The 21411-nt window shown below is 42.9% G+C and overlaps 1 protein-coding gene across 1 annotated transcript in view; it reads right to left on the minus strand.

Annotated features, from left to right (window-relative positions):
* Nucleotides 1-21411, minus strand: part of MYRFL (myelin regulatory factor-like) — a 92969-nt gene that overhangs the window by 44888 nt on the left and 26670 nt on the right. The window contains exons 7-11 of the mRNA XM_018049033.1: nt 19887-20082; nt 17783-17859; nt 15876-15986; nt 13572-13662; nt 5947-6147 (exon numbers count right to left, since the gene is read on the minus strand). Of these exons, the coding sequence (XP_017904522.1) occupies nt 5947-6147; nt 13572-13662; nt 15876-15986; nt 17783-17859; nt 19887-20082 (676 nt within the window). The remainder of the gene's footprint in view (nt 1-5946; nt 6148-13571; nt 13663-15875; nt 15987-17782; nt 17860-19886; nt 20083-21411) is intronic.

Here is a 21411-nt window from a genome sequence, read left to right on the forward strand (position 1 = left end):
GGAGAACATGGTGTAAGCACTCAACAAACACAGCCAACCTTGTATTTATAAATTAAAAGAGCAGGGCTTAGTTCAAGTAACACCATTTGACGAATGGGTATATAATATATCATTGAATTGCTGGCGGACATCTTGCTGGAGAAAACTTCTTCAAGGCGCAGTTTGCAAGCCCAGATGACCCACCAGCAGGTCCCTCAAAATTCAGGGTTCCTTCCTATAGGTGACTTCTCCCCTAAACCACCCTACCCAGAGGCCCTCCTCTGAGCTGACCACTCTTACAGAAGTAGTTCAAACACTCCCAACTATCACTGCAAATTGCTCAAAATAAATTTCATGGGTGCTAGCAAAATGGTAACGATAAAGACAATATAGTGGAATTTTCCTAGGGCTAAATGTGCTGATTCAAAGACTTCTTTTTCAACTAGAGTTTTTAAAAAATGAATTCATAGTAATAGCATGATCGATTTTTTTAATGACCTAATTTGACAAGTTAAAAAGTTGGCAGTACTATGTGGGTCCCTAAATTTTCTTTTAGGGAACATAACTTGATTATGAAACCAGCATCTCTTGGCAATTAAAAATATACCACCTGGACATCATCTATATGTTGGAACAACTAGAAATGCTTTTCTGTTGTTTTAAGAAATCCCTGCTTTGGCCCTTAACTCCTCCCTGCACTCACTCTGTCAAGTGAGCAGGAAAATTCTTCCAACATTAGAAAGGCTCTCTGTTCATCCATTTGGCTGGTATCAGAAGTTGTGACTTGGTGCTTAACTGGATAAATGGACCAACTTTATTTCAGGTACTTGTCAGGGAACTCACAGCTGTTTTGATCATTGCTGTCATCAAAAGCTTAGTTCAATTCATTCATTCACTGCTTCATTTGACTAATATTCACCAATCACCTTTGATATAGCAGGTACTACACTAAGCGTTGGAACTTCAAAATGATTGTTCTTTTAAAGTCCATGGTCTAGACAGACTCATCCCATAAGATTATATTACAATGTGAAAAATGCAGGTGAGGATGGAGTTATGAAAAGAGAATCCCATCAACTCCAAGGAGGTACCTAATGTATTCTAAGGGGACTGTGAAAAAGAGCTTACCAGAGCTGGTGAAGCCCAACAGAGACCTTGGCTTATTTCAGTTCTCAAACACACTCTGCCCCTCCACAAGGTCAAGACCTTTGCTCAGGGCATTTCCTGCCTCAGAAGCACTTCCTTCCTGCTCCTCTACCTCCACGTCCCCAATTTAAAACACCCCTTCACCAGAGAAGCATTGCTTGACCTCCAAGACTAGGAAGGCTCCCTCTGCCTTACATGCAGGCATTAATCAGTTCATCACCAAACAACTAGTGAGTTACCTCTACGGTCTTATTCTATTGAATAGATACCCTTGTGAGGGTGAGGATGTGTTTGAGCCCATGGTTTTCTGTTTGTCACCATATCACCAGTTTCTATAACGATTCCTTGCGTGTAGTAGGTGCTTAACTAATATTTATTAAATAAATTAATAACTTTAAGATAGGAGTGGGATTTCGCTGGTGGTCCAGGGCCCGGGACTCTACACTCCCAATGTAGGGAGCCCAGGTTTGATACCTGGTCAGGGAATTGGATCCTGCATGCTGAAACTAAGATTTCTCATGCTACAGCTAAGACCCGGTGCAGCCAAATAAGTAAATAAATAAAAGATAGAAATTAGTCAAAGGCAGGTGTCAGCTAGGGAAGGGAGTGGAAAGGGTAAGAATAAGACAGAGATGCTGGGCAGAAAGAACACCATAAGCCAAGTCCTGAGGCAGCAAATCCCCTGGATTAAGACCGAATGCAGAGTTTGGTGTGTCTAGACTGCACAGCTGATGGCCAGAGCAAGGAGAGTCTTGCCAGCTGTACCCAGATGGAGCAGAGTCTCACATTGCCCTGTGTGTACCTGTCACTGTGAGCCACTTCATTCATTCAACAATATAAAATGAGTAGCTACTCTGTGCCAGATACTATGCCAAGCCCTGGAGACTCAAGGAGTAGTTCTTATCTAGAGGTTAAATTTTCATGAACGTTCCTTCCCTGAGGCTGAGACCTGGATCTTGACCATCTAAGAACCTGCAGGGCACCTGGCACAGTGTCTGATAGGTAACAGGCACCCAGACTTTGAAGGAAGGAAAGAAGGAAGGAAAGAATGGAGGTAGTGAAACGGCAGAACCATCACTGACACCAACAGAATCGAAGGCAGGGTCAATCAGGAGACAGTTAGCCAGGCCCCGCCCTGGCCCCGACTCCCTGCACTCTTGGGAGACCTGTGCCCACTTGGCCTACTTCTCATTATCCCCTTGGTTCCTGCATGATGGCCCATCAGAGAGCAAAGCGGAGGCAGTGCCAGTCTCTTTGTTGCAGAGGGAAGCCAGAGGAGAATGTGCCCTCATGCCAACAGTCCAGGCTATACAGAGGGAAAATAACTCCTGCTGTCTAAGTGGGATTCTTGACTTTGTTTTCCCCGAAGACATATTCCCAGACATAGCAATTAGATTCACTAGGACTACTACCATTGTATTCAGACAGATTTGTGGCCAAAGAAAATTTTAAGGGTTGACTTGGGGAGCTAAACACCTTCTAGAACAATCTTTATCTAAGAAAATGCTCTCATGACTTCTAATGCTGGATTGTAGACTTTCCAAAGCTAAATATACACAGCTTGAGTTGCATGTTCCCTGTGGCATGTACAGTGGCCCAGGGAAACCCCCAGAGACAAGGGCTGTGCCTCCTTGGAATCCTCTGCTAGGAACTGTACCCAGGCCACCATTCAACCCCATGCCTTGCTCAGTGGTGTGTGTTGAGTAACAGCCTAGTGAGTGAATCTGGGCGTCTGATCTTGCCCACAGCAGCTTTGGAAAGTTTTGACTGTGAATGCAAATGGTTGTCTCTGTCATGCTATCCCACACTCAAGGTTTCCATACCATTAACTCAAGCATTGTACCGCGGAGAAGACATCACAGACCACGGACTCCAGTCTGTTTAGGGAGGGAGATCTCGTTACACATGGCCCACAGCCCAGGCTATCAGTCTCCCATCAGGAGCAGCTTGAATGGCACCAGCTCACCCTGAACTTCTGATGTGGCTCATGGCCCTGAAGGGAGACTTTGCATGTTTGGCTGTCTTGAGCTCATCACACTTTTTCTTTCACTAGCACACTGCTGGTGCAATTGGGAGAAATGGTCTAGACCATCGTTCTAGACCAACTGAAATGGTCTGGATCATTTCACCTTAACTGACTTTTTTCCCCCTGGCTTTTCTTGTTTAGGCCTTTGCTGCCTTATTTTCAGCCTTTACCACAGAATTTGACTGATGCACTCTACGTTCAACTTCTTTATTCATTAATTTTTTGCATTGACATTGCTATTCTTCATGCCCCTTTGGTTCTCAGCACACCCTTTCCACCCTAATTTTGCTCAGTTTCCATTGTAAAAGCTGTGTTTCTTCTCCAGGTTATTATCGCCTCAGTAAACGCCATGTCTAGGTAAGTGAAACTGCTCTTTCCAGAGGCCCATCTCATTTTCCAGAGCTTCTGTTTTGCAGGTTTTAGTCACATCTGCTTTACCGTCTCTGTGTCTTGGATATGAGTCCACATAAGTCAAAGAAATCTCCTCCAGGCCTCTCCACACAGGATGCCTGTGTACTTATTATCTGCAAAGCTCCCTCCCCACTGCCTCGAGCAAGGAGATGCAGTCAGGCACTCAGCAGCTGACATTTGTCCTCCCATCACAGTACCAGGCACCGGTGTAGCCACAGCAGTTGTTTCACAGCAGCTAATCCAGAAGCCAGCTCTGGTTATCATGCCTCCTTAAAGAATGGGAAAAAGCTTCCAGCCCTATGCTTCCAATCAGATCAACCAAGCTTCACTTCCTGGCATGTTTGGAAAAATGGCCTTCTTTTAAAAGTTGGGAAAATTGAGTCAGGGAGAAGGGAAGATGAAGCTCACGTATCTGTCAGCACCATCATCAACATTACCATCATCTCTCTGGCGAATGAGATAGATAAGATTTCTAGAGGCATGCATTTTATAAGTGTGGATAGACTTATGAAAGACAAAAATATTAATGTGAAATAATGGATGAATTATGTATATAACTTGCATTTTTATGTCAATAATAGTAATATCCATTTATATCTGCTTAGCTGTATACATCTATAAAATGTTTCCCATATATGAGCTTAGAAAAATCCTTTAATGTGAGCGAAATGAATATGTGTATTCCCCATTCACAGAATAATAAATAGAGGCATAGAGCATGTCTGGGCCAAAGTTCCTGGGCAAGTAGGTATCAGAATCAGGGCTCAGACTAGCCTCCTAACCAGGGACTTGCTTTTCTTTCTTCCTTCCTGTTGCTCTGGGCAGGAAGGGGACACAGGAACATCTCATCTAGAGCCTTGATTGGGTGACACTGTACTTTATGGAGAAGCTTCCTGGAGGGATTTGAGAAGTTCCAGGGAACCTTGTTATTTTAAGACAATATATTTTCTTCAAACCAAGGAACATCATTCAATGAAGACATTTGATAAACGGTAGCAGGAGGGATTATGGAGGACTCTCCCCACTTGTCATCTTCCGCTTACATTTAGATAAGGCCTGGTGGGGGACTGTAGAGCCAGTTGCAAGGATGAGTTTGAGTTGGTGTGATCTGAAGCACAGACAGTTCATCTCTTTTTAAAAGGTAGAAGCATGGTATCTAAGGCTGGTATCTGGAAACGTATATGAGAACCTCCCAGCCCTGAGAGTTCCCATCCAGCTAATAGGTCACAGCTCTTCTAACATGAACCGCAAATTTGCAATCAGTATAAAAGTCTACCATTACAGCCTTTCTCTGGGATTCTCTCAGCCAACGAGGACATTCCTTGGCTAGTTTAGAAAAACCCATGCAGATCTGCACTGGGAAAGGAATGCAGTCCGGTAGCATGGCCAGTGATTTACAAATTAAGTCTCCTATTAACTGAGAAAGAATACAGAAAGGAGATTTAAAAACACCATTCTGCCACTGCCTCAAAAATATTTACAGGAGACGCAGTATGTGTGAGAAGGTGGGGAGGGGGCAGAAGCAATGAATGGGCAACAGAATTAAGGTTGGAATGACCTGGCATTTTCATCCTGACCCCTTAGGTCTTCATAGCATTTGTGACTTTCCAAGATGATTCAGTACTTATTGTCTCCATGGGTTAAAAATTATGGGGTTAGGCAGAGAAGCATCATCTCTACATTATAGACAAAGACGCTGGCATTTCAGTGGGGTTAGGCATTTTTATCCAGGCAAGCCCAAAGTGGACAAGTAGCCTCCTGCTTTCAAGGCCTGATTTCTGATTTTTATAAGGCATGCATGCCTCATTACAGAGGGAAAAAGTCTTGACCTGGAAACTGGGGATGATGGATGGGGTTGCCTGAGTGAGGACTGAGGAGGTGAAGTTTCTCTAAGTGTTCTCAGAAGGATGCTGAGCAGGGAAGACAGTGGCTGGCAGGCCTGGTACCAGGGACTCTGGGAGGAAGACGGTGGAGAGGCCCAGGAGAAATATGAGCAAGAACGGACCTAAGACAGCGCTCAGAAGATGAACAGGGGGATGAAAGTGTGGAGATGAAAAGGAAAGGCAAGCTCTAGTGGCTGACAACAGAAAAGCAGCAGCCTGTGGAAAATAACTCGGAGACTTCTTGCTTGTGAAGCCAGTGTCACGCTGTCACGGCCCACTACTCCTGGGAGGTAAATGCATTCTCTCGGGTAGGAGCTGCATTATAGTTTCAGCAGAGACACCTAACAACTCCAACGCTCATAACTGTTAAGCGCCCTGTTTATCTCACGCCCGCAGGTGACGTGGAGAGCCGCCTCGTGCCCAGTGTGTCAGAGGCCAGGAGAGCCCAGAACTCCTGACTAGGGTGTCAGAGGAGGTGTCCGAGGCCTGCCCCCTGCTCACCTCCTGGACGTTCTGCTTTGCCCGGCTGTCAGAGGGATGCATAATCGTCCCCATCACTTTCATGTTGCCACAGACAACCAGGGCTTCGTCTGGTGCATCTGTGTTTATGCCCACTCGACCGTGACAAACGACAGACTCTGGAACTTGTCCTCGCTGCCATAATGCATCAATGTCATTTTCAAATTGCCCAGGGTTGGAGGCCTAGAAAAAAATACATGAATACATTACAATTAAAGTTATGGACATAGGAACAAATGATTGCTGTATTCCTCAAAGGAAAGTGGAATGTTTGCTAAGTTTTTCACTTGAGAATCATTTGTCAGATGGGACATTCTGATATATTCTAATAATTGCAGCCCAGGAGAACAAGGAAGTCTCCTTTAAATGCTTTGTATCCTCCACAGACCCCCGCCCCTGACTCCACCAGCAGGAGCTCAGCATGTGATGGTTTGCAACATCCGGTCTCTATATGGAACTAAAAATGTGTCAGTTATCGTAGGTGGATGATAAAGAAGAAGAAAAAAACCTCAAAATGAATATCTTTTTAGGGAAAATAATAATGATTTAGAACCAGAATATTATGTCAGAAAATATTACAAGTGTATTAAAGCTCAGATCATTTTTAAAAGCCCTTGCATGAATGCTAAAGCTAGCCCTGTTATAGTTTCAAATCACCTTCATGTTTATGATTTCATATACAGTTGACAAGCAAATGACAACACAAGCATAATTCATACACCTCTGCTGCTGCTGCTGCTAAGCTGCTTCAGTCGTGTCCAACTCTGTGCGGCCCGGTAGACGGCAGCCCACCAGGCTCCCCCGTCCCTGGGATCTCCAGGCAAGAATGATGGAGTGGGTTGCCATTTCCTTCTCCTCAGCTATTCCCTAAGCACAAATGATACTGAAGGAAGCATTGTAACAGCTACATTTGCTGAGTGCTAATCCACACCCCAATTCCATGAGATAAGACCATTATCTTCCTTTTACTATACTGAGACTTTAAAAGAATAAGCCTATTTCCCAAGGTCACAAATCTAGTAAGTTCTAGAGTTGCAGTTATACTTCCTTTGATTATTAAATAATGATTCTAACTTTGGCTTTTGTGTGGTATTGCATAGAAGCAGCCCTGGCTGAATGCAGTCTTCAAGGAAAATCCAAGTGGATCTATCAGACTAGAGAAAGCTTTGGAGGTTTTATTGTTATATAAAAATTTTTTGTCAAATAATTTTCTACTTTACTGCTTTCCCTCTGCCCCATTTCCTTGTAGCCAGTGAACATATTTCCACATATCTTTTCAAAAACTATTTATTTATATACTTGGCTGCACTGGGTCTTAGTTGTGGCATTCAGGAAATTTTGTTGTGGCACGTGGACTCTAGTTCTCTGACTGGGGATTGAGCCCTGGGCCCCCTGCAGTGGGAGCGTGGAGTCTTAGCCCCTGAACCACAAGGAAAGTCCCATATTTCCACATATCTTTGAGTAGGGAATCAATGAATCCATCAAAATCCTCACAACAAAATTAATGTTTTTAAAATTATTACCTACCCTTCTCTACCTACTCTCTTGGTATTATTTGAATGTTTTTACTGTAGTCGTGTGTTACTAGTTTACAAATAGTAATGAAAAGAAATCTCAAAGTTTATTGCGAAGTTCGGGTTCAGTTAGGAAACTTAGGTGTCTTCTACTTCCAGTTTCATTGCCACCTGTCTGAACCCTGATCTGCTTGGAAGACTCAACCACTGACACCACACAGACAAAAGCAGGGAAAGAAAACACAGCAACTTTGAACAGTATTTGGTGTGAATTCACTTGAACAAAGAGCTTTTCTGGAAGGTCCCCAGAGCCTCCTTGGTTGTGAATGGCAATTTGGCTTTGACTCAAATCCTCTTATAGTGAGCAGTCAACTAAATCCAAAGGTATGCCATATAAAATGCTGATGTATTTTCCTCTACTATGAACATAATGAGCCACTTCAAGGAAACAAAACAGGACAGTGATGGATTTTCTTTTTCTTAATGAGCTCTGGGATAATTATTATCCTGTTGGTAACCTGATAGTACTGGAACAGCAGATATAAGTAGGCTCAATTTGGGGGGAACAATTATAAGAATCTCACTTGGCTTTCATCAAATGAAAACTCAAATTCCTAAAACATATTCAAATCATTTTGGAATGGTCCATAGATCTACAAGGTTCGAAATACAGAGCCTTGAAGAGGATTCCTCCTCAGCAATGTGTGTGTGTTCAGTTGTGTCTGACTCTTTGTGACCCCATGGACTATAGCCTGCCAGGCTCCTCTGTCCATGGAATTCTCCAGGTAAGAATACTGGAGTGGGTAGCCATTTCCTTCCCTGGGGATTCTTCCTGACCCAGGGATCAAACCTGGGTCTTCCGCATTGCAGGCAGACTCTTTACTAATGGAAAATGTTATTATAAAATCTGTGAACTTATTTCCTTCTCTAGTAACAGGAGTGTTAATGTATCAAAGCAAACTGAAATGGAACCACAGAAAAACATTCTGGGATCACAAATTTGTGCTTAGATGTGACCCAATAGTGGTTGATTGCTCTCAAATGCCAAAATAAAGTTTATAGAATACTTTTATTTGCCACAGCCTTACATATTTAGGGATGACCTGAACATTTTGGTTTGTGTTGTGACACAAACTGGCTGTGTGACTTTGGGACACTTACTTAACGTTTCTCTACAAGTTTTCTCTGATGAATACAGATAATAATGTCTTTACCTATCTTGCGGGGTTGCGGGAGTTAATTGAAATCATGTATGCATGAACACTTTGTAAAAATGAGGATGAATGGTCTCAAATTCATGCTCAATACAATCTGCTGTGCATAGTAAGCACCATCCAACCTGTAGTCAATCAATCTGTCCCCTCAGTAGCATCTGCAGGGCTACACAATTCCGAGGGAGCTCTGTTCACAGAGAATACAATGGAAATGGCGCCCCCTGCAGATGCTTGGAACAGGAACCATCACTAGTAGCAACGTTTGGAAAGGAAAGCTGAATTTCTTTGCTTTATCAGTTTGGGCTTCTAAAGAGCAGCCAAAGAGCATAATAGAAAAGCTTGAGCTGAGGAAGGCAAGAAACTTTTGAAAGGACTATTGAAAATTGGCCTAGAGATGTGATCTACCAGGGCTACTCAAAGTGTGGTCCACAGGCCAGCAGTATCAGCATCTCCTGGAAGCTTGCTGGAAATGCATAATCTTGAGAGAGTAGCAGTGAAACATATACATCACCGTATGTAAAACAGATTGCTAGTGGGAAGCTAGTGAGAGTCCCTTGCACTGCAAGGAGATAAAACCCATCAATCCTAAAGGAAATCAGTCCTGAATATTCATTGGAAGGACTGATGCTGAAGCTGAAACTTCAATACTTTGGCCACCTGATGCAAACAACTGACTCTTTAGAAAAGACCCTGATACTGGGAAAGATGGAAGGCAGGAGGAGAAGGGGATGACAGAGGATGAGATGGTTGGATGGATGGCATCACCGACTCAATGGACATGAGTTTGAGTGGACTCCAGGAGTTGGTGATGGACAGGGAAGCCTGGCGTGCTGCAGTCCATGGGCTCACAAAGAGTCAGACATGACTGAGTGACTGAACTGAACTGAAGTGAGGAGGAAGTTGCTTTACAATACAGGGGGCTCAACCCGGTGCTCTGTGACAACATGGAAGAGTGGGATGGGGTGGGGGTGAGAGGGAGGTTGAAGAGGGTGTACATACATAAGTATATATATGTATACTTATGGCTGATTCACATAGCTGTCCAGCAGAAACCAACACAATATTGTAAAGCAATTGTAAAATTAAAACTGAATTTAAAAAGATAAATTAGAAAAAAAGAAGTGCATATTCTCAGACATCTCCAACCTACTGACCCAAAAATTGTGGAGGTGGGACCCAGGCATCCGTGTTTCCACCAGCTCTCCAGGGGATTCTTATTCTTAACATAGTTTAAGAATAACTTCTTAAAAAAAAAAAAAGAATAACTTCTTTATGTCATACACTAGTTCCATACCACTATGAAAGGGCTCATGAGTTACCCCTTCTATAGTTAGTAGGCTGTTCTGTTGAACTCCAACTGCACAGTGAGACAGACATTGCTCTACCCACTGATTCCTTTGGGTAAATAAAAATTCATCTGAACTTCAGAAGAGGGGTGTGTGTGTGTGTGTATGTGTGTGTGCGCACAGCTCGATTGTGTGTAGGGGAAGGGAAGGGAGGTTTGTGGTCAGAAATGGGCAAGGGCCAGGGAAAACAGAGATGGCACCTGGCGTGGCTCTGCTCTCCCCTCATCCCTCACCATCCTTGCATCTGCATTCTTTCCCTTGTCTTTCCCAATCCCGGGTCTGGCTTTCCCACCTTGTGGTACTGTGGTTGCAGAGCAATAAAAGAGAATTTGGGGGGGGGGTCTGCCCATTTCTATTCTTCTGGAAAAATAAGCTGGAATAAATTAGTGGTTTTCAAAACTAGGAAACCCTGGCATGTCTTGGAAAGGTGGACAAATCTGATCATCCCTCCTGCTCGCAACATAGCCCTTCCAACCAGGTTTAATTATGTGTTTTAGGAGAAGAATGGAGCTGAAGGAAAGTCTAGCTGTTAATAAGGAGAATCCGAAGGAGCTCTGCTGGGGAATGCTCCCCAAAACAAAGAGCTGGGAAACAAATCTGTTCTTTGGAGTGAGCTTTAATTTCCATTAAATTGGTCAATTTACAGTATGGGACCAAAATATCTTTCCAAAGCTGTTTTGATTGACAATCTGGATGAACAATTGCTGGATCCTGCCCCTGTTTCCCTCTCCTCAGAGAATTCTGACAAGCTTGGTCTCCTGAACTCCCCCTTGAGGCCTGAAATTCATCGACTGCAGTCTTCAAGCTGTGTGCGTTGCGCTTAGTCATTCAGTCGTGTCCAGCTCTGTGACACCAGCGACTGTAGCCCACCAGGCTCCTCTGTCCATGGGGATTCAGCAGGCAAGAATACTGGAGGGGTTGTCATGCCCTCCTCCAGAGGATCTTCCCAACCCGGGGATCAAACTCAGGTCTCCTGCATTGTGGGTGGATTCTTTACCATCTGAGCCACCTGGGAAGCCCAACCTTCCTCCATACATTCACCCTTGTGTTAATTTCTGCTATGGGAAAAATGACTCAGTTCTCAAAATGAATCTGGATTTGCTAAACGCAATTTTCAGGTCTCCATATAATGTGGTCAAGTCTTATCTTTGTCACATTTCTCTTCCTTCATTCTAGAACTCGAACTAATAGACCCAGACCTTGGCCCAAGAGGGCATATCTGGCTTTTTTGTAAAATATAGGCTGGTCTGCCCTCTGCTCAATCCATGGTACATATACCTGTTTAGTACCCTTTAGAATCTCAGGGGCAGGAAACGTGCTCTCTAAAACTCACTGATTCAAACAATAATGCCATTTCTTAAATTCAGTTTTTCTGTTAGTTGGTTTAAACATTATATGCTTAAATAATGCAAAAGTCTGCATTTGTTTTCACTCTGCATTTGGGGTTAGAACAAAATAATCTCAGTAAGATATTTCCAGTGTGAGAAAAGATATTATTGCGATCATATTTTTTCCTCATTGTTGTTAGGGTAACCCTTGAGTTATCCAGCATACATATAGAATAGGGTATTCTCTTTAACCAAAAATTATGGGTAGAAGAAAGCCATTGAATCTGGAACATTCATTTTTAAAAATAAAAACTTAGTGAATAATATGACATCCAATCTATACTAAGCAGAATTTTTTCAATAGTCATACTTAACATGAATTGCAGAAACTTTGGACTTCTCAGGGTCATCATTATGAGTTAAATTCTCTTTGAACTTTGGGTACGAGAAAGAGCCCATTAACAGAGAGTTCTGGGAACAGCGTGTCCGGCCACGTTCCCCTCTCACATTGCTGCTGTGGAGACTTGCACGGCAGCCTAAGCAGAGCTTTGCAGGGGCTGTCGGCAGGAAATGGAGAAATCTCAACACCAGGTAAATTATTTAAAGTACGCAGGTGACTAGCAGACTGCCTGACTTAAGCATGAATTTGACCACTCAAAGCAGCAGTTTCATGGTATCTGATCTACCCTAACATTAAAAAGAAAGGCACTGCCTGTATTTGTTCCTTCCTGTGAGGAATCAGAAAAAATAAGCAACCTAGGTTTCCAGACTTGACTTTAAATCACATGTATTAGCACACCAAAGCAATCCCAGATGACAGCAGGTGAGGTGTCAGAGACCACCCCGAACCTGGGTGAGGTGTGGGCTTAACCTCTGCCCTTGGCTCATGACCTAAGGAGGGGCCCCACCTGCCTTTGCCCCAGAGGATGCTGTTTTGCCGAAGCTTAGATCTGGCCCCAGAGAAACACAGTCCGGGTATGCGTGCTGGCGGGCACACAGCCGGCCTCACCCACGGATATCTGGACGCACCAGTGTTTTACTTCATTTCCATCATTACTTTGCTTCCAATAAAACTCTGAGATGTAGTTTCAAGAGTTCCACTAATAGATGGCTTGTTATTTTTTATTGACTAAAGGAATTACACAGAGGGCCCTTTGTTTGAGAACAGCTCAAGGCAAGCTGTGGAAGACTCACTTCCCCAAATGGGCAGCACTTGCCCCCAGGCCTAAGTTTAACAGCCAGTTCAGTGGGCATGCCCCACTGTAAACCAGTTTCCCTACTGGAGTGTGCACGTCTCCCTGTGACACTTCAAAGACCCATCACCAAACAGCCCCTCCCAGGGCTGCCAGGCCTGTGGTTACCTGTTCCCTCATGGCCCTGGCATTCTCTGTGCTGGCCAGCCTGGCCTCACACAGCTGCAGCTGCAGCTGCCAATAGCTTTATGTTTTTGTGCCTGCCAAGACTCCCGCCCAGAGCTGTGACCAATCATTCATTCAGCAAAACATGCTGAGCCATTACTATGCTCTGGGCAGCAGCCTAGAAGTCTCTGGGGTCACCGATCAGTCTGGGGCATGGGATGCCTTCCTGCCTATTCCCCCAGCCTGTGGACTTGGGGTCAGAGGGAACTGGGTTGTAACCCAGGCTCCCTCATTTACTTACTAGCTTTGTGCTCATGGATGACTTTCTCTCCCTCTTAAGGCCCTCTTAAGAACTCTTAAGTTCCTCTGGGTGCAAAGAATGTAATGTAAATGTGAAACAATGTAGAATGATGTCATACAGAAATTATGTAGCCCAGTGCCTACAATATACAGCAAAATCCAGGGCTTCTCAGCTATGGCACTACTTACATTTGAGGAGGAGTAACTCTGTTGTGGGGGCTGTCCTGGGCATCGGAACGTGTTGAGCGGCATCCCTGGCCTTAACCCACTAAATGCCAGTAGCACCCCCAGTTGTAACAACCACAAATGTTTGCAGACATTGCCAAATGACCCATGGGAAACAAAAGTTGTGGTTGAGAACCACAATGTAAAAACTAAAATAACAGTATCTGCTATTACTATCATTATCTTTGTCATCACTGGCAATTGAGAAACTTCATGCATACTTCATGCATTCCACTAAATATGTAAAGTCTACTTACAGGGGGAAAAACAACAACAACAAAAAAAAACATGGGATCCTGAAAAGTCAAAGAACCGCACTTACCCTTACAATGATCCGTTCAGAGATGTGGGCAGACAACAGGTAGAACTGGCCTTGGTTAGCAGCATACAGTCCAACCACCAACATGAAGTATCTAGTTCAGAAACAACAGACCAATGCCAGCACATCAGGAAACAAGAGACACAGTGCGTGCCATCAAACTGATTAATTAACAGAGAATTTACCCAGATGGGTTTACATATTCAAAGATTTTCTCTTCCACTCTAAGTTGCCCCTCTTGTGAAACCACAGAGGAGTTGGTTCACTCACTGTTGTTCTGGGTCTGCCTTTCACTCAGCTTGAGGGATGAGTGTGCTGTTTTGTACAACCACAACAGCCATCGCTGGGCAGACTGGGCTTGGCCCATCAGTGCTGGCCTAGTGCAGGCCTTACCCTGCTGGATCCCAGGGCCCTCAGCACAGCACTGCTCACACACACTGCTAAGTGCTAAGTCGCTTCAGTCATGTCTGACTCTGTGTGAGCCCACAGACAGCAGCCCACCAGGCTCCCCCGTCCCTGGGATTCTCCAGGCAAGAACACTGGAGTGGGTGGCCATTTCCTTGCACACGCACAACAGAAAGTCACCTTAGAGGTGCGTTTGTCCAGAGCCATCCAAGCTACACATCCTAGGCCCCAAGGCAGGGGGGTGGGGTGGGTGACCCCGCAGGGCTGGCCCAGCCGCACAGGTTCCTTCACATCCTGATCTGCTCTTGGTCATGTAACCTGCCCATTTCACAGCCTCCAGTCATGACTTCAGTCAAAAACCAGAACCCTCTCTTCCGACTGTTATCAAGGCGATCTTCCTCACTGTTTTAACTGCTTCTTCATGTGTACCACTGATGAGACATTTTTAAGATTAGACCATTTCTTCTTTTTTTTAAAGAAGCATGATGTGTTTTTAAAACTTTTTATTGAAGTTAGTTTCTGCTATACAGGAAAGTGAATCTCTTATATATATATGTCCACTCATTTTTAGATTCTTTTCTCACATAGATCATTACAGAGTATTGAATAAAGTTCCCTGAGCTATACAGTAGGTCCTTATTAGACCATTTCTTGAAAGTCAAAATATAAACTGTCCCTACCAGAAAAGCATTTACTTTAAGAATTGCATTAAAAAAAAAAAAAAAACTTTGCCAACTTCTTCTGTAGCACTCTAAACAGTCTCCAGTCCTTAGGGAGTATGACTTTCCCCCTGTAACTAAAGTATGTCAATAATAGTAACAACTGTTACAATGATGATAATAAGTAGCTATCATCCACTGAGTGCTCAAAATGGGCCATGTGCTGGACTAAGCAGTTTATCTACATTATTTCATTTAGAACCCCAAAACAACCTTACTGGAGAAGGGTATGGGTATTGAACCGTTTTTACAGGACAGGAAAATGAATCTCAGGGAGGTTAAGTTCCATGCTCAAGGTCACCCAGCTAGTAAATGGCAGTATCAAACAGTCAAACTCAATTCCCTCCAACTCCAAAACCTTTGTTCTAAAATCAGTGGTTCCTAAACTTGAGCATGCATCAAATCAGTTGGAGCGGGGCTTGTTAAAATATAGACTGCTGGACCTCACCCCAAATTTTTGATCAGGTAGGTTTTTAGTGAGTTCCAACAACTTGCATCTCTAATAAATGTCCAGGTGATACCATCTCTGCCGGTCCTGGGAGCACATTCTGAGAATCACAGGTGTAAATCATTAATGCAAATGTATTTTCAGTCAAAAAAGGATACAGCAGAGCTTAGGAGCTCAGGGCATTAAAGTAGTGACCAGCACACAGAATTCGAGAAATGCCATCAATCCTCAGCCCTCAGCCAGTCACAAGACATGAACACATGGTCCCTCTAAATGCAGCTGTCTCCAACCTTCTTGGCACAAAGGGCCAGTTTCATGGGAGACAGTTTTTCCATGGACTGGGGTGGAAGGGGCATGGTTTCAGGAAGATTCAAGTGCATTACATTTATTGTGCACTTTATTTCTATTATTGTTACATCAGCTCCGCTCCAAATCATCAGGCATTAGATCCAGGTGGTTGGGGACTGCTGCAGAAGGATCACGGCGAGAATGAAAACAAGCCACCCGGAGGCTGGGCAGGAGAGGAGGCATCGCAGGGTGTGAGGATGGAAGAAGGACGGTGTCTAAGGGTGAATGAGATGTGGCAACCGCAGAGTCAGAGAAGGGAGGAAAGCAGCTGAGGGAGGCCAAGGGGACCAGAGGGGGGTCTGGGGGCCCTGAGCTGTCAGGTAGCATAACCAGCTACCCCCCCCCCACCCACCCCACCCGCCCAAGGCATACACACCACGCCAGTACCTCTGGTCAGGGTTTGGCTTCCCCTTCTTTCTCATGTTATTTGCTGTGGTTTCACTGAAGTGTAACCGGCCCAGAGTTACTTTGGTGACCTGGTCGGCCAGCAGGTTAATTCTAAAGCAAACAGCAAAAATACCAAGAGACTGTAAGAGAACATAGTTCTTGATCACATCTGATTCATTCTTAGATTCTGAGGTATGTTTAGTCCCCCATTCTTATCACACTGTGGAGGACACTGATTTTTAAGATAATACCCAGCCTGGTCAGGAATGGCTGCCAGGGAGTTACTCTTTGCTTAGTCACTAAGTCATGTCCAACTCTTTGAAAACTCATGGATTGCAGCACACCAGGCTTCTCTGTCCTTCGCAATCTCCTTGGCTCAAATTCACATCCATTTAGTCAGAGATGCCATCCAACCATCTCATCCTCTGTTGTCTCCTTTTCCTCCTGCCCTCAATCTTTCCCATCATCAGGGTCTTTTCCAGTAAGTTGGGTCTTCGCATCAGGTGGCCAGAGTATTGGAGTTTCAGCTTCAGCGTCAGTCCTTCCAATGAATATTCAGAGTTGATTTCCTTTACGGTTGACTGGTTTGATTTCCTTGCAGTTGAAGGGATTCTCAAGAGTCTTCTCCAGCACCACAGCTCGAAAGCATTATTTCTTTGGTGTTCAGCCTTCTTTGTGGTCCAGCTCTCACATCCAAACATAGCTACTGGAGAAACCATAGCTTTAACTATATGGACCTTGATCAGCAAAGTGACGTCTCTACTTTTTAATACACTGTCTAGGTTTGTCATAGCTTTTCCTCCAAAGAGAAAGTGTCTTTTAATTTCATAGACTAGAAATGCTCATTCAGCAACAGTTCAAGCCCAGAGTACCTGGCTCTGAAGGGCTTGTGCTCCTGGGGCTCTTTGATCTCGACAACAGGAGAGAAACCCTGTTATCTGCGTCACTTTCGCTACACTGCTCTCCTCCTGACAGAAGCAGATCCTCTAGGTTCCTGGTGAACTCCTTCGCATCTCCTTCACGCATTTGCCCTCTCCTGACCTGACTGTGGGAAGCTGTCTGCTCCTAAGGTAGACCACACACAGCCTCCCAGCGAGGGAAAACCAGAGGTACCAGGCAAGTTCAGAGCTGTCTGTACACGCTGGAGCTGCAGGCTGAGCTCACACCTGCTCTGTCCAGGCTCTAGCACCATCTTCTTCCCCAAATAGGACTGACTCAGGCTCAAATCATCCCCAACCAGTCAGTCAAAAAGCAAGTCTCACTTATTTGATATGGCAAGGTCCACTGTATTGTTTTGGATGATCCCAGTCCTGTGGCTTTCTTTTTTTGAAATATTATTTTCATTTATTTCTTGGGCTGTACAGGATCTTAGTAATGACACGTGGACCTGGTTTCCTGACCAGAAATTGAACCCAGGCCCCCTGCATTGGGAGCACAGGGTCCTAGCCACTGGATCACTGGGGAAGTTCCCCACATTCTTTCTATTTTAGGGCTCATTAAGCAATCTAACAGCAGTGCTTTAAGAAACAAGATAAATGAATTATAAGCACAGCATGGATCCAGAACCTTAAAATCAATTCAATCAGTAGCATGCTGATTTAAATGAAAAATTGAAAGAAAGATCTAATTATAATCTGTCTCAGGAAACCGAAGTTGTTAGCAAGGTTGTCAGTAATAAATATTCTGTAAATAATGATGACCTAAAAGATGGGGCTTTTATACAGATTTTTTTTGCAATTATTTCAATATATCTTACCTACTTTTGTTGATAAGCATGTGTTCATAATACTAACACATTATTACTAATTTAGTTTGTATCATGGAATTCTTTTAAAATAAAATAAATTTGGCAATAGATTTTCTTCCCAAAATATGTTCACAAGAGAATTCAGAAAAGAAGTTCTTACTTAACAGGATTGAAAATCTTTTTGCTTCTGTCTGCTTGGGACTGTTCAATAGCAATTATTTGATTGGTGGCTTCTACCTATGTAGAATAACAAAAAGTAATTACTTCATAATTAATTTCTTTATTAATTAAAACATTCATTAGTAAATAATTTTCAATTACTTAAAAAATTTCCCAAGGCATTATGTTAAGCACTTGGCAAGAGGCACAAGTCACTGAAAGAATGTATAAGACAAAGACCCTGACCTTAAAGCAGTGTGCTATTGGAGAGAAAAGAAACAAATACCTGAAGAGCTAAACAAAGAAAACACAAGACAAGAGAGAACTTCAGGTTAACAGGGAGTATAGAGCAGACTATGGATCTTCACGACCCAGGGATTGAACCAGGGTCTCCTGCATTGCAGGTGCATTCTTTACCCACTGAGCTATCAGGAAATCGCCCAAACACAAGGGCAAGGCAGCTCAACAGCTCCATGCACTCATTCATTCATTCATTCTTTCACTTCGTACATGTTTGCTGAGCACCTGCTTTGAATCAGGCATTGCATTAGGCAATAGAGGTGAGAAGACAACACTAACAGAAATCTCAGCCCTTTCAGAGCTTATTAATAAGAAATAACAATAAACAGTAAAAATAAATAAAACATAGGAAATGACATTTATTCCATAGTTGCTACAAAGTCTTCTTGTTATTAGTGAAAAGTAGCAAGTGTCTGCTGTTATCTGCCCTATGACTTGTAGATATTTGCATAGTCACTATCTTTCTGGAAAGCAATTAGGCAACCAACATCAAGAGTTTTAATACTGATTATATGTTCAATGTGCAATGCCTATTCTGGCGTTTATTCTCATACAAAAATGAATATGCCTGGATGTTCACTGCAAAAAAAAATTTTACAATAAATTTGTATTACCAAAAAATTTACAATAATACAGGAATTAATATGGTATCTTGATATAATGGAAAACCATATCATCTTGGTAAATAATATTTTATAGTCTTTAATGATATTATATAATGCTATTTATTTTAATAATAGAAAAAATAAGAAAAAATTAAGTTATTAAATTGTGGATCCCAAGTATGAATGAATTTTATCTCTTCTTTCATACTTCCCTATTATATTCCATAATGTCCACAATGGACTCATATTACTTCCATAACCAGAAATATATGTTTTATTATTGTGTGCTTGCTATTTATTTTATTTTGGTTTGGTTTGCATTGGTTTTATTTAAGAGCTTGGTTTGAAGCAAGAGCAGCTGATGTGTTTAGCTGTGAAGCGCCACTTTGGGAGACTCGGTGCCTGAGCCCAGGTTAGTGATCAGAAAAACATGTATGCAGATAATGGATATTCCCCACCCTAAGGAGCTGGATCTGAGGTAATAATGCAATAAATCCTTGTTGACCCCTCAGAAGTCATCCTACCTGCATTCTAATCACAGCTCTATTATTTACAATTTCGGGTGAATGGTGTGACTTTCCTGGGCCTCAGATTCCCCTCTGTTAACTGGGAAAGAGGGAGCGTCGAATAGATTAGTGGTTCCTTGGCTTTTTAAGTTGCAGACTTCTTTGAGAATTTGGTGAAAACTGTGAACCAACTGCATATGGGAACACACCAGCCTCAAAAAGAATAAACGAATTACACTCAGCAAAAGAAGTCCAAGATTTATGCACGAAAAACTTTAAAGCTGTAGTCTGAAGTGATGTTCTGCCAGATTCTGAACTGGCAGCGTCTATTTCCTGCGTCTTGAAGTATTTATTCTTAGAGCCCATTCACCATGCTGTGAGGAAGCACAAGCTGTCCCACAGAGAGGTCTACATAGAGAAGAGCCCAAGGCCTCCCACCTACAGCCCTCTTTGAGCTCCTGGCTGATGGCCAGTAGACTTACAGACACTCACGTGAGCCATCTTGGAAAGTGGATCCAGCTAATGACTCCTGAGTAGAGCCGAGCCCTGACCAATGGGCAAATTTTTGATCCAAACCAATGAGTGTTATTATTTTCAGTTGCTAAGTTTCGGGATAGATGGTTATGTAGCAACAGACAACAGGAACACTTACTAAACATTGGCTGAATGAGATGAAACTAAATAAAAGACTTACCTTAACCCCAAAAGGTTTCAAGTAAAACATTTCTATTGGCTTTAGACCCATTTGGGTTTTGACAAATTTTGGACTTCCCCAAACTTGAATATGGATGGTGATCTGAAAATGGTTCTTCTTTTGGCAAACAAAAGCTTCATCTGCTGGCGAAAAATTAAATCCTTTGTCTGTGACGACTCGATAGCCTACGTCGGGTCTATGGAAAGTGGAAGCAAGAAACCAGTCTTACAAATATTTTCTACACATTTTCTTTCATGAACAAAATTCATTATACAAACATTTTAGGAAAATACATTTTGGAAAGTATCTTTTGCTATATCTGAAAAGTGTGAAAGTGTTAGTTACTCAGTTGTGTCCGACTGTTTGCAATCCCATGGACTGTAGCCCGCCAGGCTCTTCTGTCCATGGAATTCTCCAGGGAAGAATACTAGAGTGGGTTGCCACTCCCTTCTCCAGGGGATCAAACTCATCTCTACATTGCAGGCAGACTCTCTAGCAACTGAGCCACCATGGAAGCCCTCTTGCTATATTTAATCAATCAATTTTGTTAATTTTCACCAAGGAAATGAAAATGGTATTTCAGAACACAGCTGGCTATCTCACAGCTTTTTCCCTTCATGAGAAGGAAGTACAATTCTTCCCAAATGGAATCATTGTCTCCTCAGCCTGCCTTTTCGCTTTGTGTTTCCTAGATTTCTAACTTGACTCCACTATACAATAGAAAGACATTGCTTAGAAGTTGAGAAATTACTATATTACTCAGACATATCAAATATCTGGGATAGAATTCATTTTTTTCCTTCTTAAGAAAAATCTCTCATTTCATCAGCATCACCACACTGAAATAGTCCCTCAGATGAATGACTACTCAGCTTCCTGGTAGTCAGATGAAAAAAAAAGCAGACTGGTCAGAACTACCAGGAATAGCTTTCAACCAGATTAATCAGAGTCAGTCAAACTACTGATTGAAAACATGTTTTCACTAAAGTATGGCCATTTCCTTTTTATCCTTCTGATCTGATCATAGCACTGAAAACCTACCTATGTTGTTTACTTCTGCAGAAAAAAAAAATAATAGGATGATGGTGGGTTAGCTAATCAGACTCTTGCTTTATTTGTTTTATCAAATCATGTTCAAGAGCTATACTTTACATATACGTACATGCTAACTTGCTGCAGTAGTGTCCAACTCTTTGCAACTCTATGGACTGTAGCTCACCAGGCTCCTCTGTCCGTGGAATTCCCCAGGCAAGAATACTGGAGTGGGTTGCTATGCCCTCCACCAGGGGATCTTCCCAACCCAGGGATCAAATCCACATCTCTTATGTCCCGCAGGTGGGTTCTTTACCATTAGCACCATCTGGGAAGTCCTTGTGTATTATATACTTGATTAAATACTTTTTAATGTTAATAAAAATAAAACCTATTCAACATGCAACATTATCAAGTAGAAAAGAGAACATAAATGGTGAAAACTTTGGTAATTTTTTCTGTGTGTGTTGTAGATATGAAACATAATTTTTAA

This window comes from Capra hircus, chromosome 5 (assembly GCF_001704415.2).
Source record: "Capra hircus breed San Clemente chromosome 5, ASM170441v1, whole genome shotgun sequence".
NCBI classification, from domain to species: Eukaryota; Metazoa; Chordata; class Mammalia; order Artiodactyla; family Bovidae; genus Capra; species Capra hircus.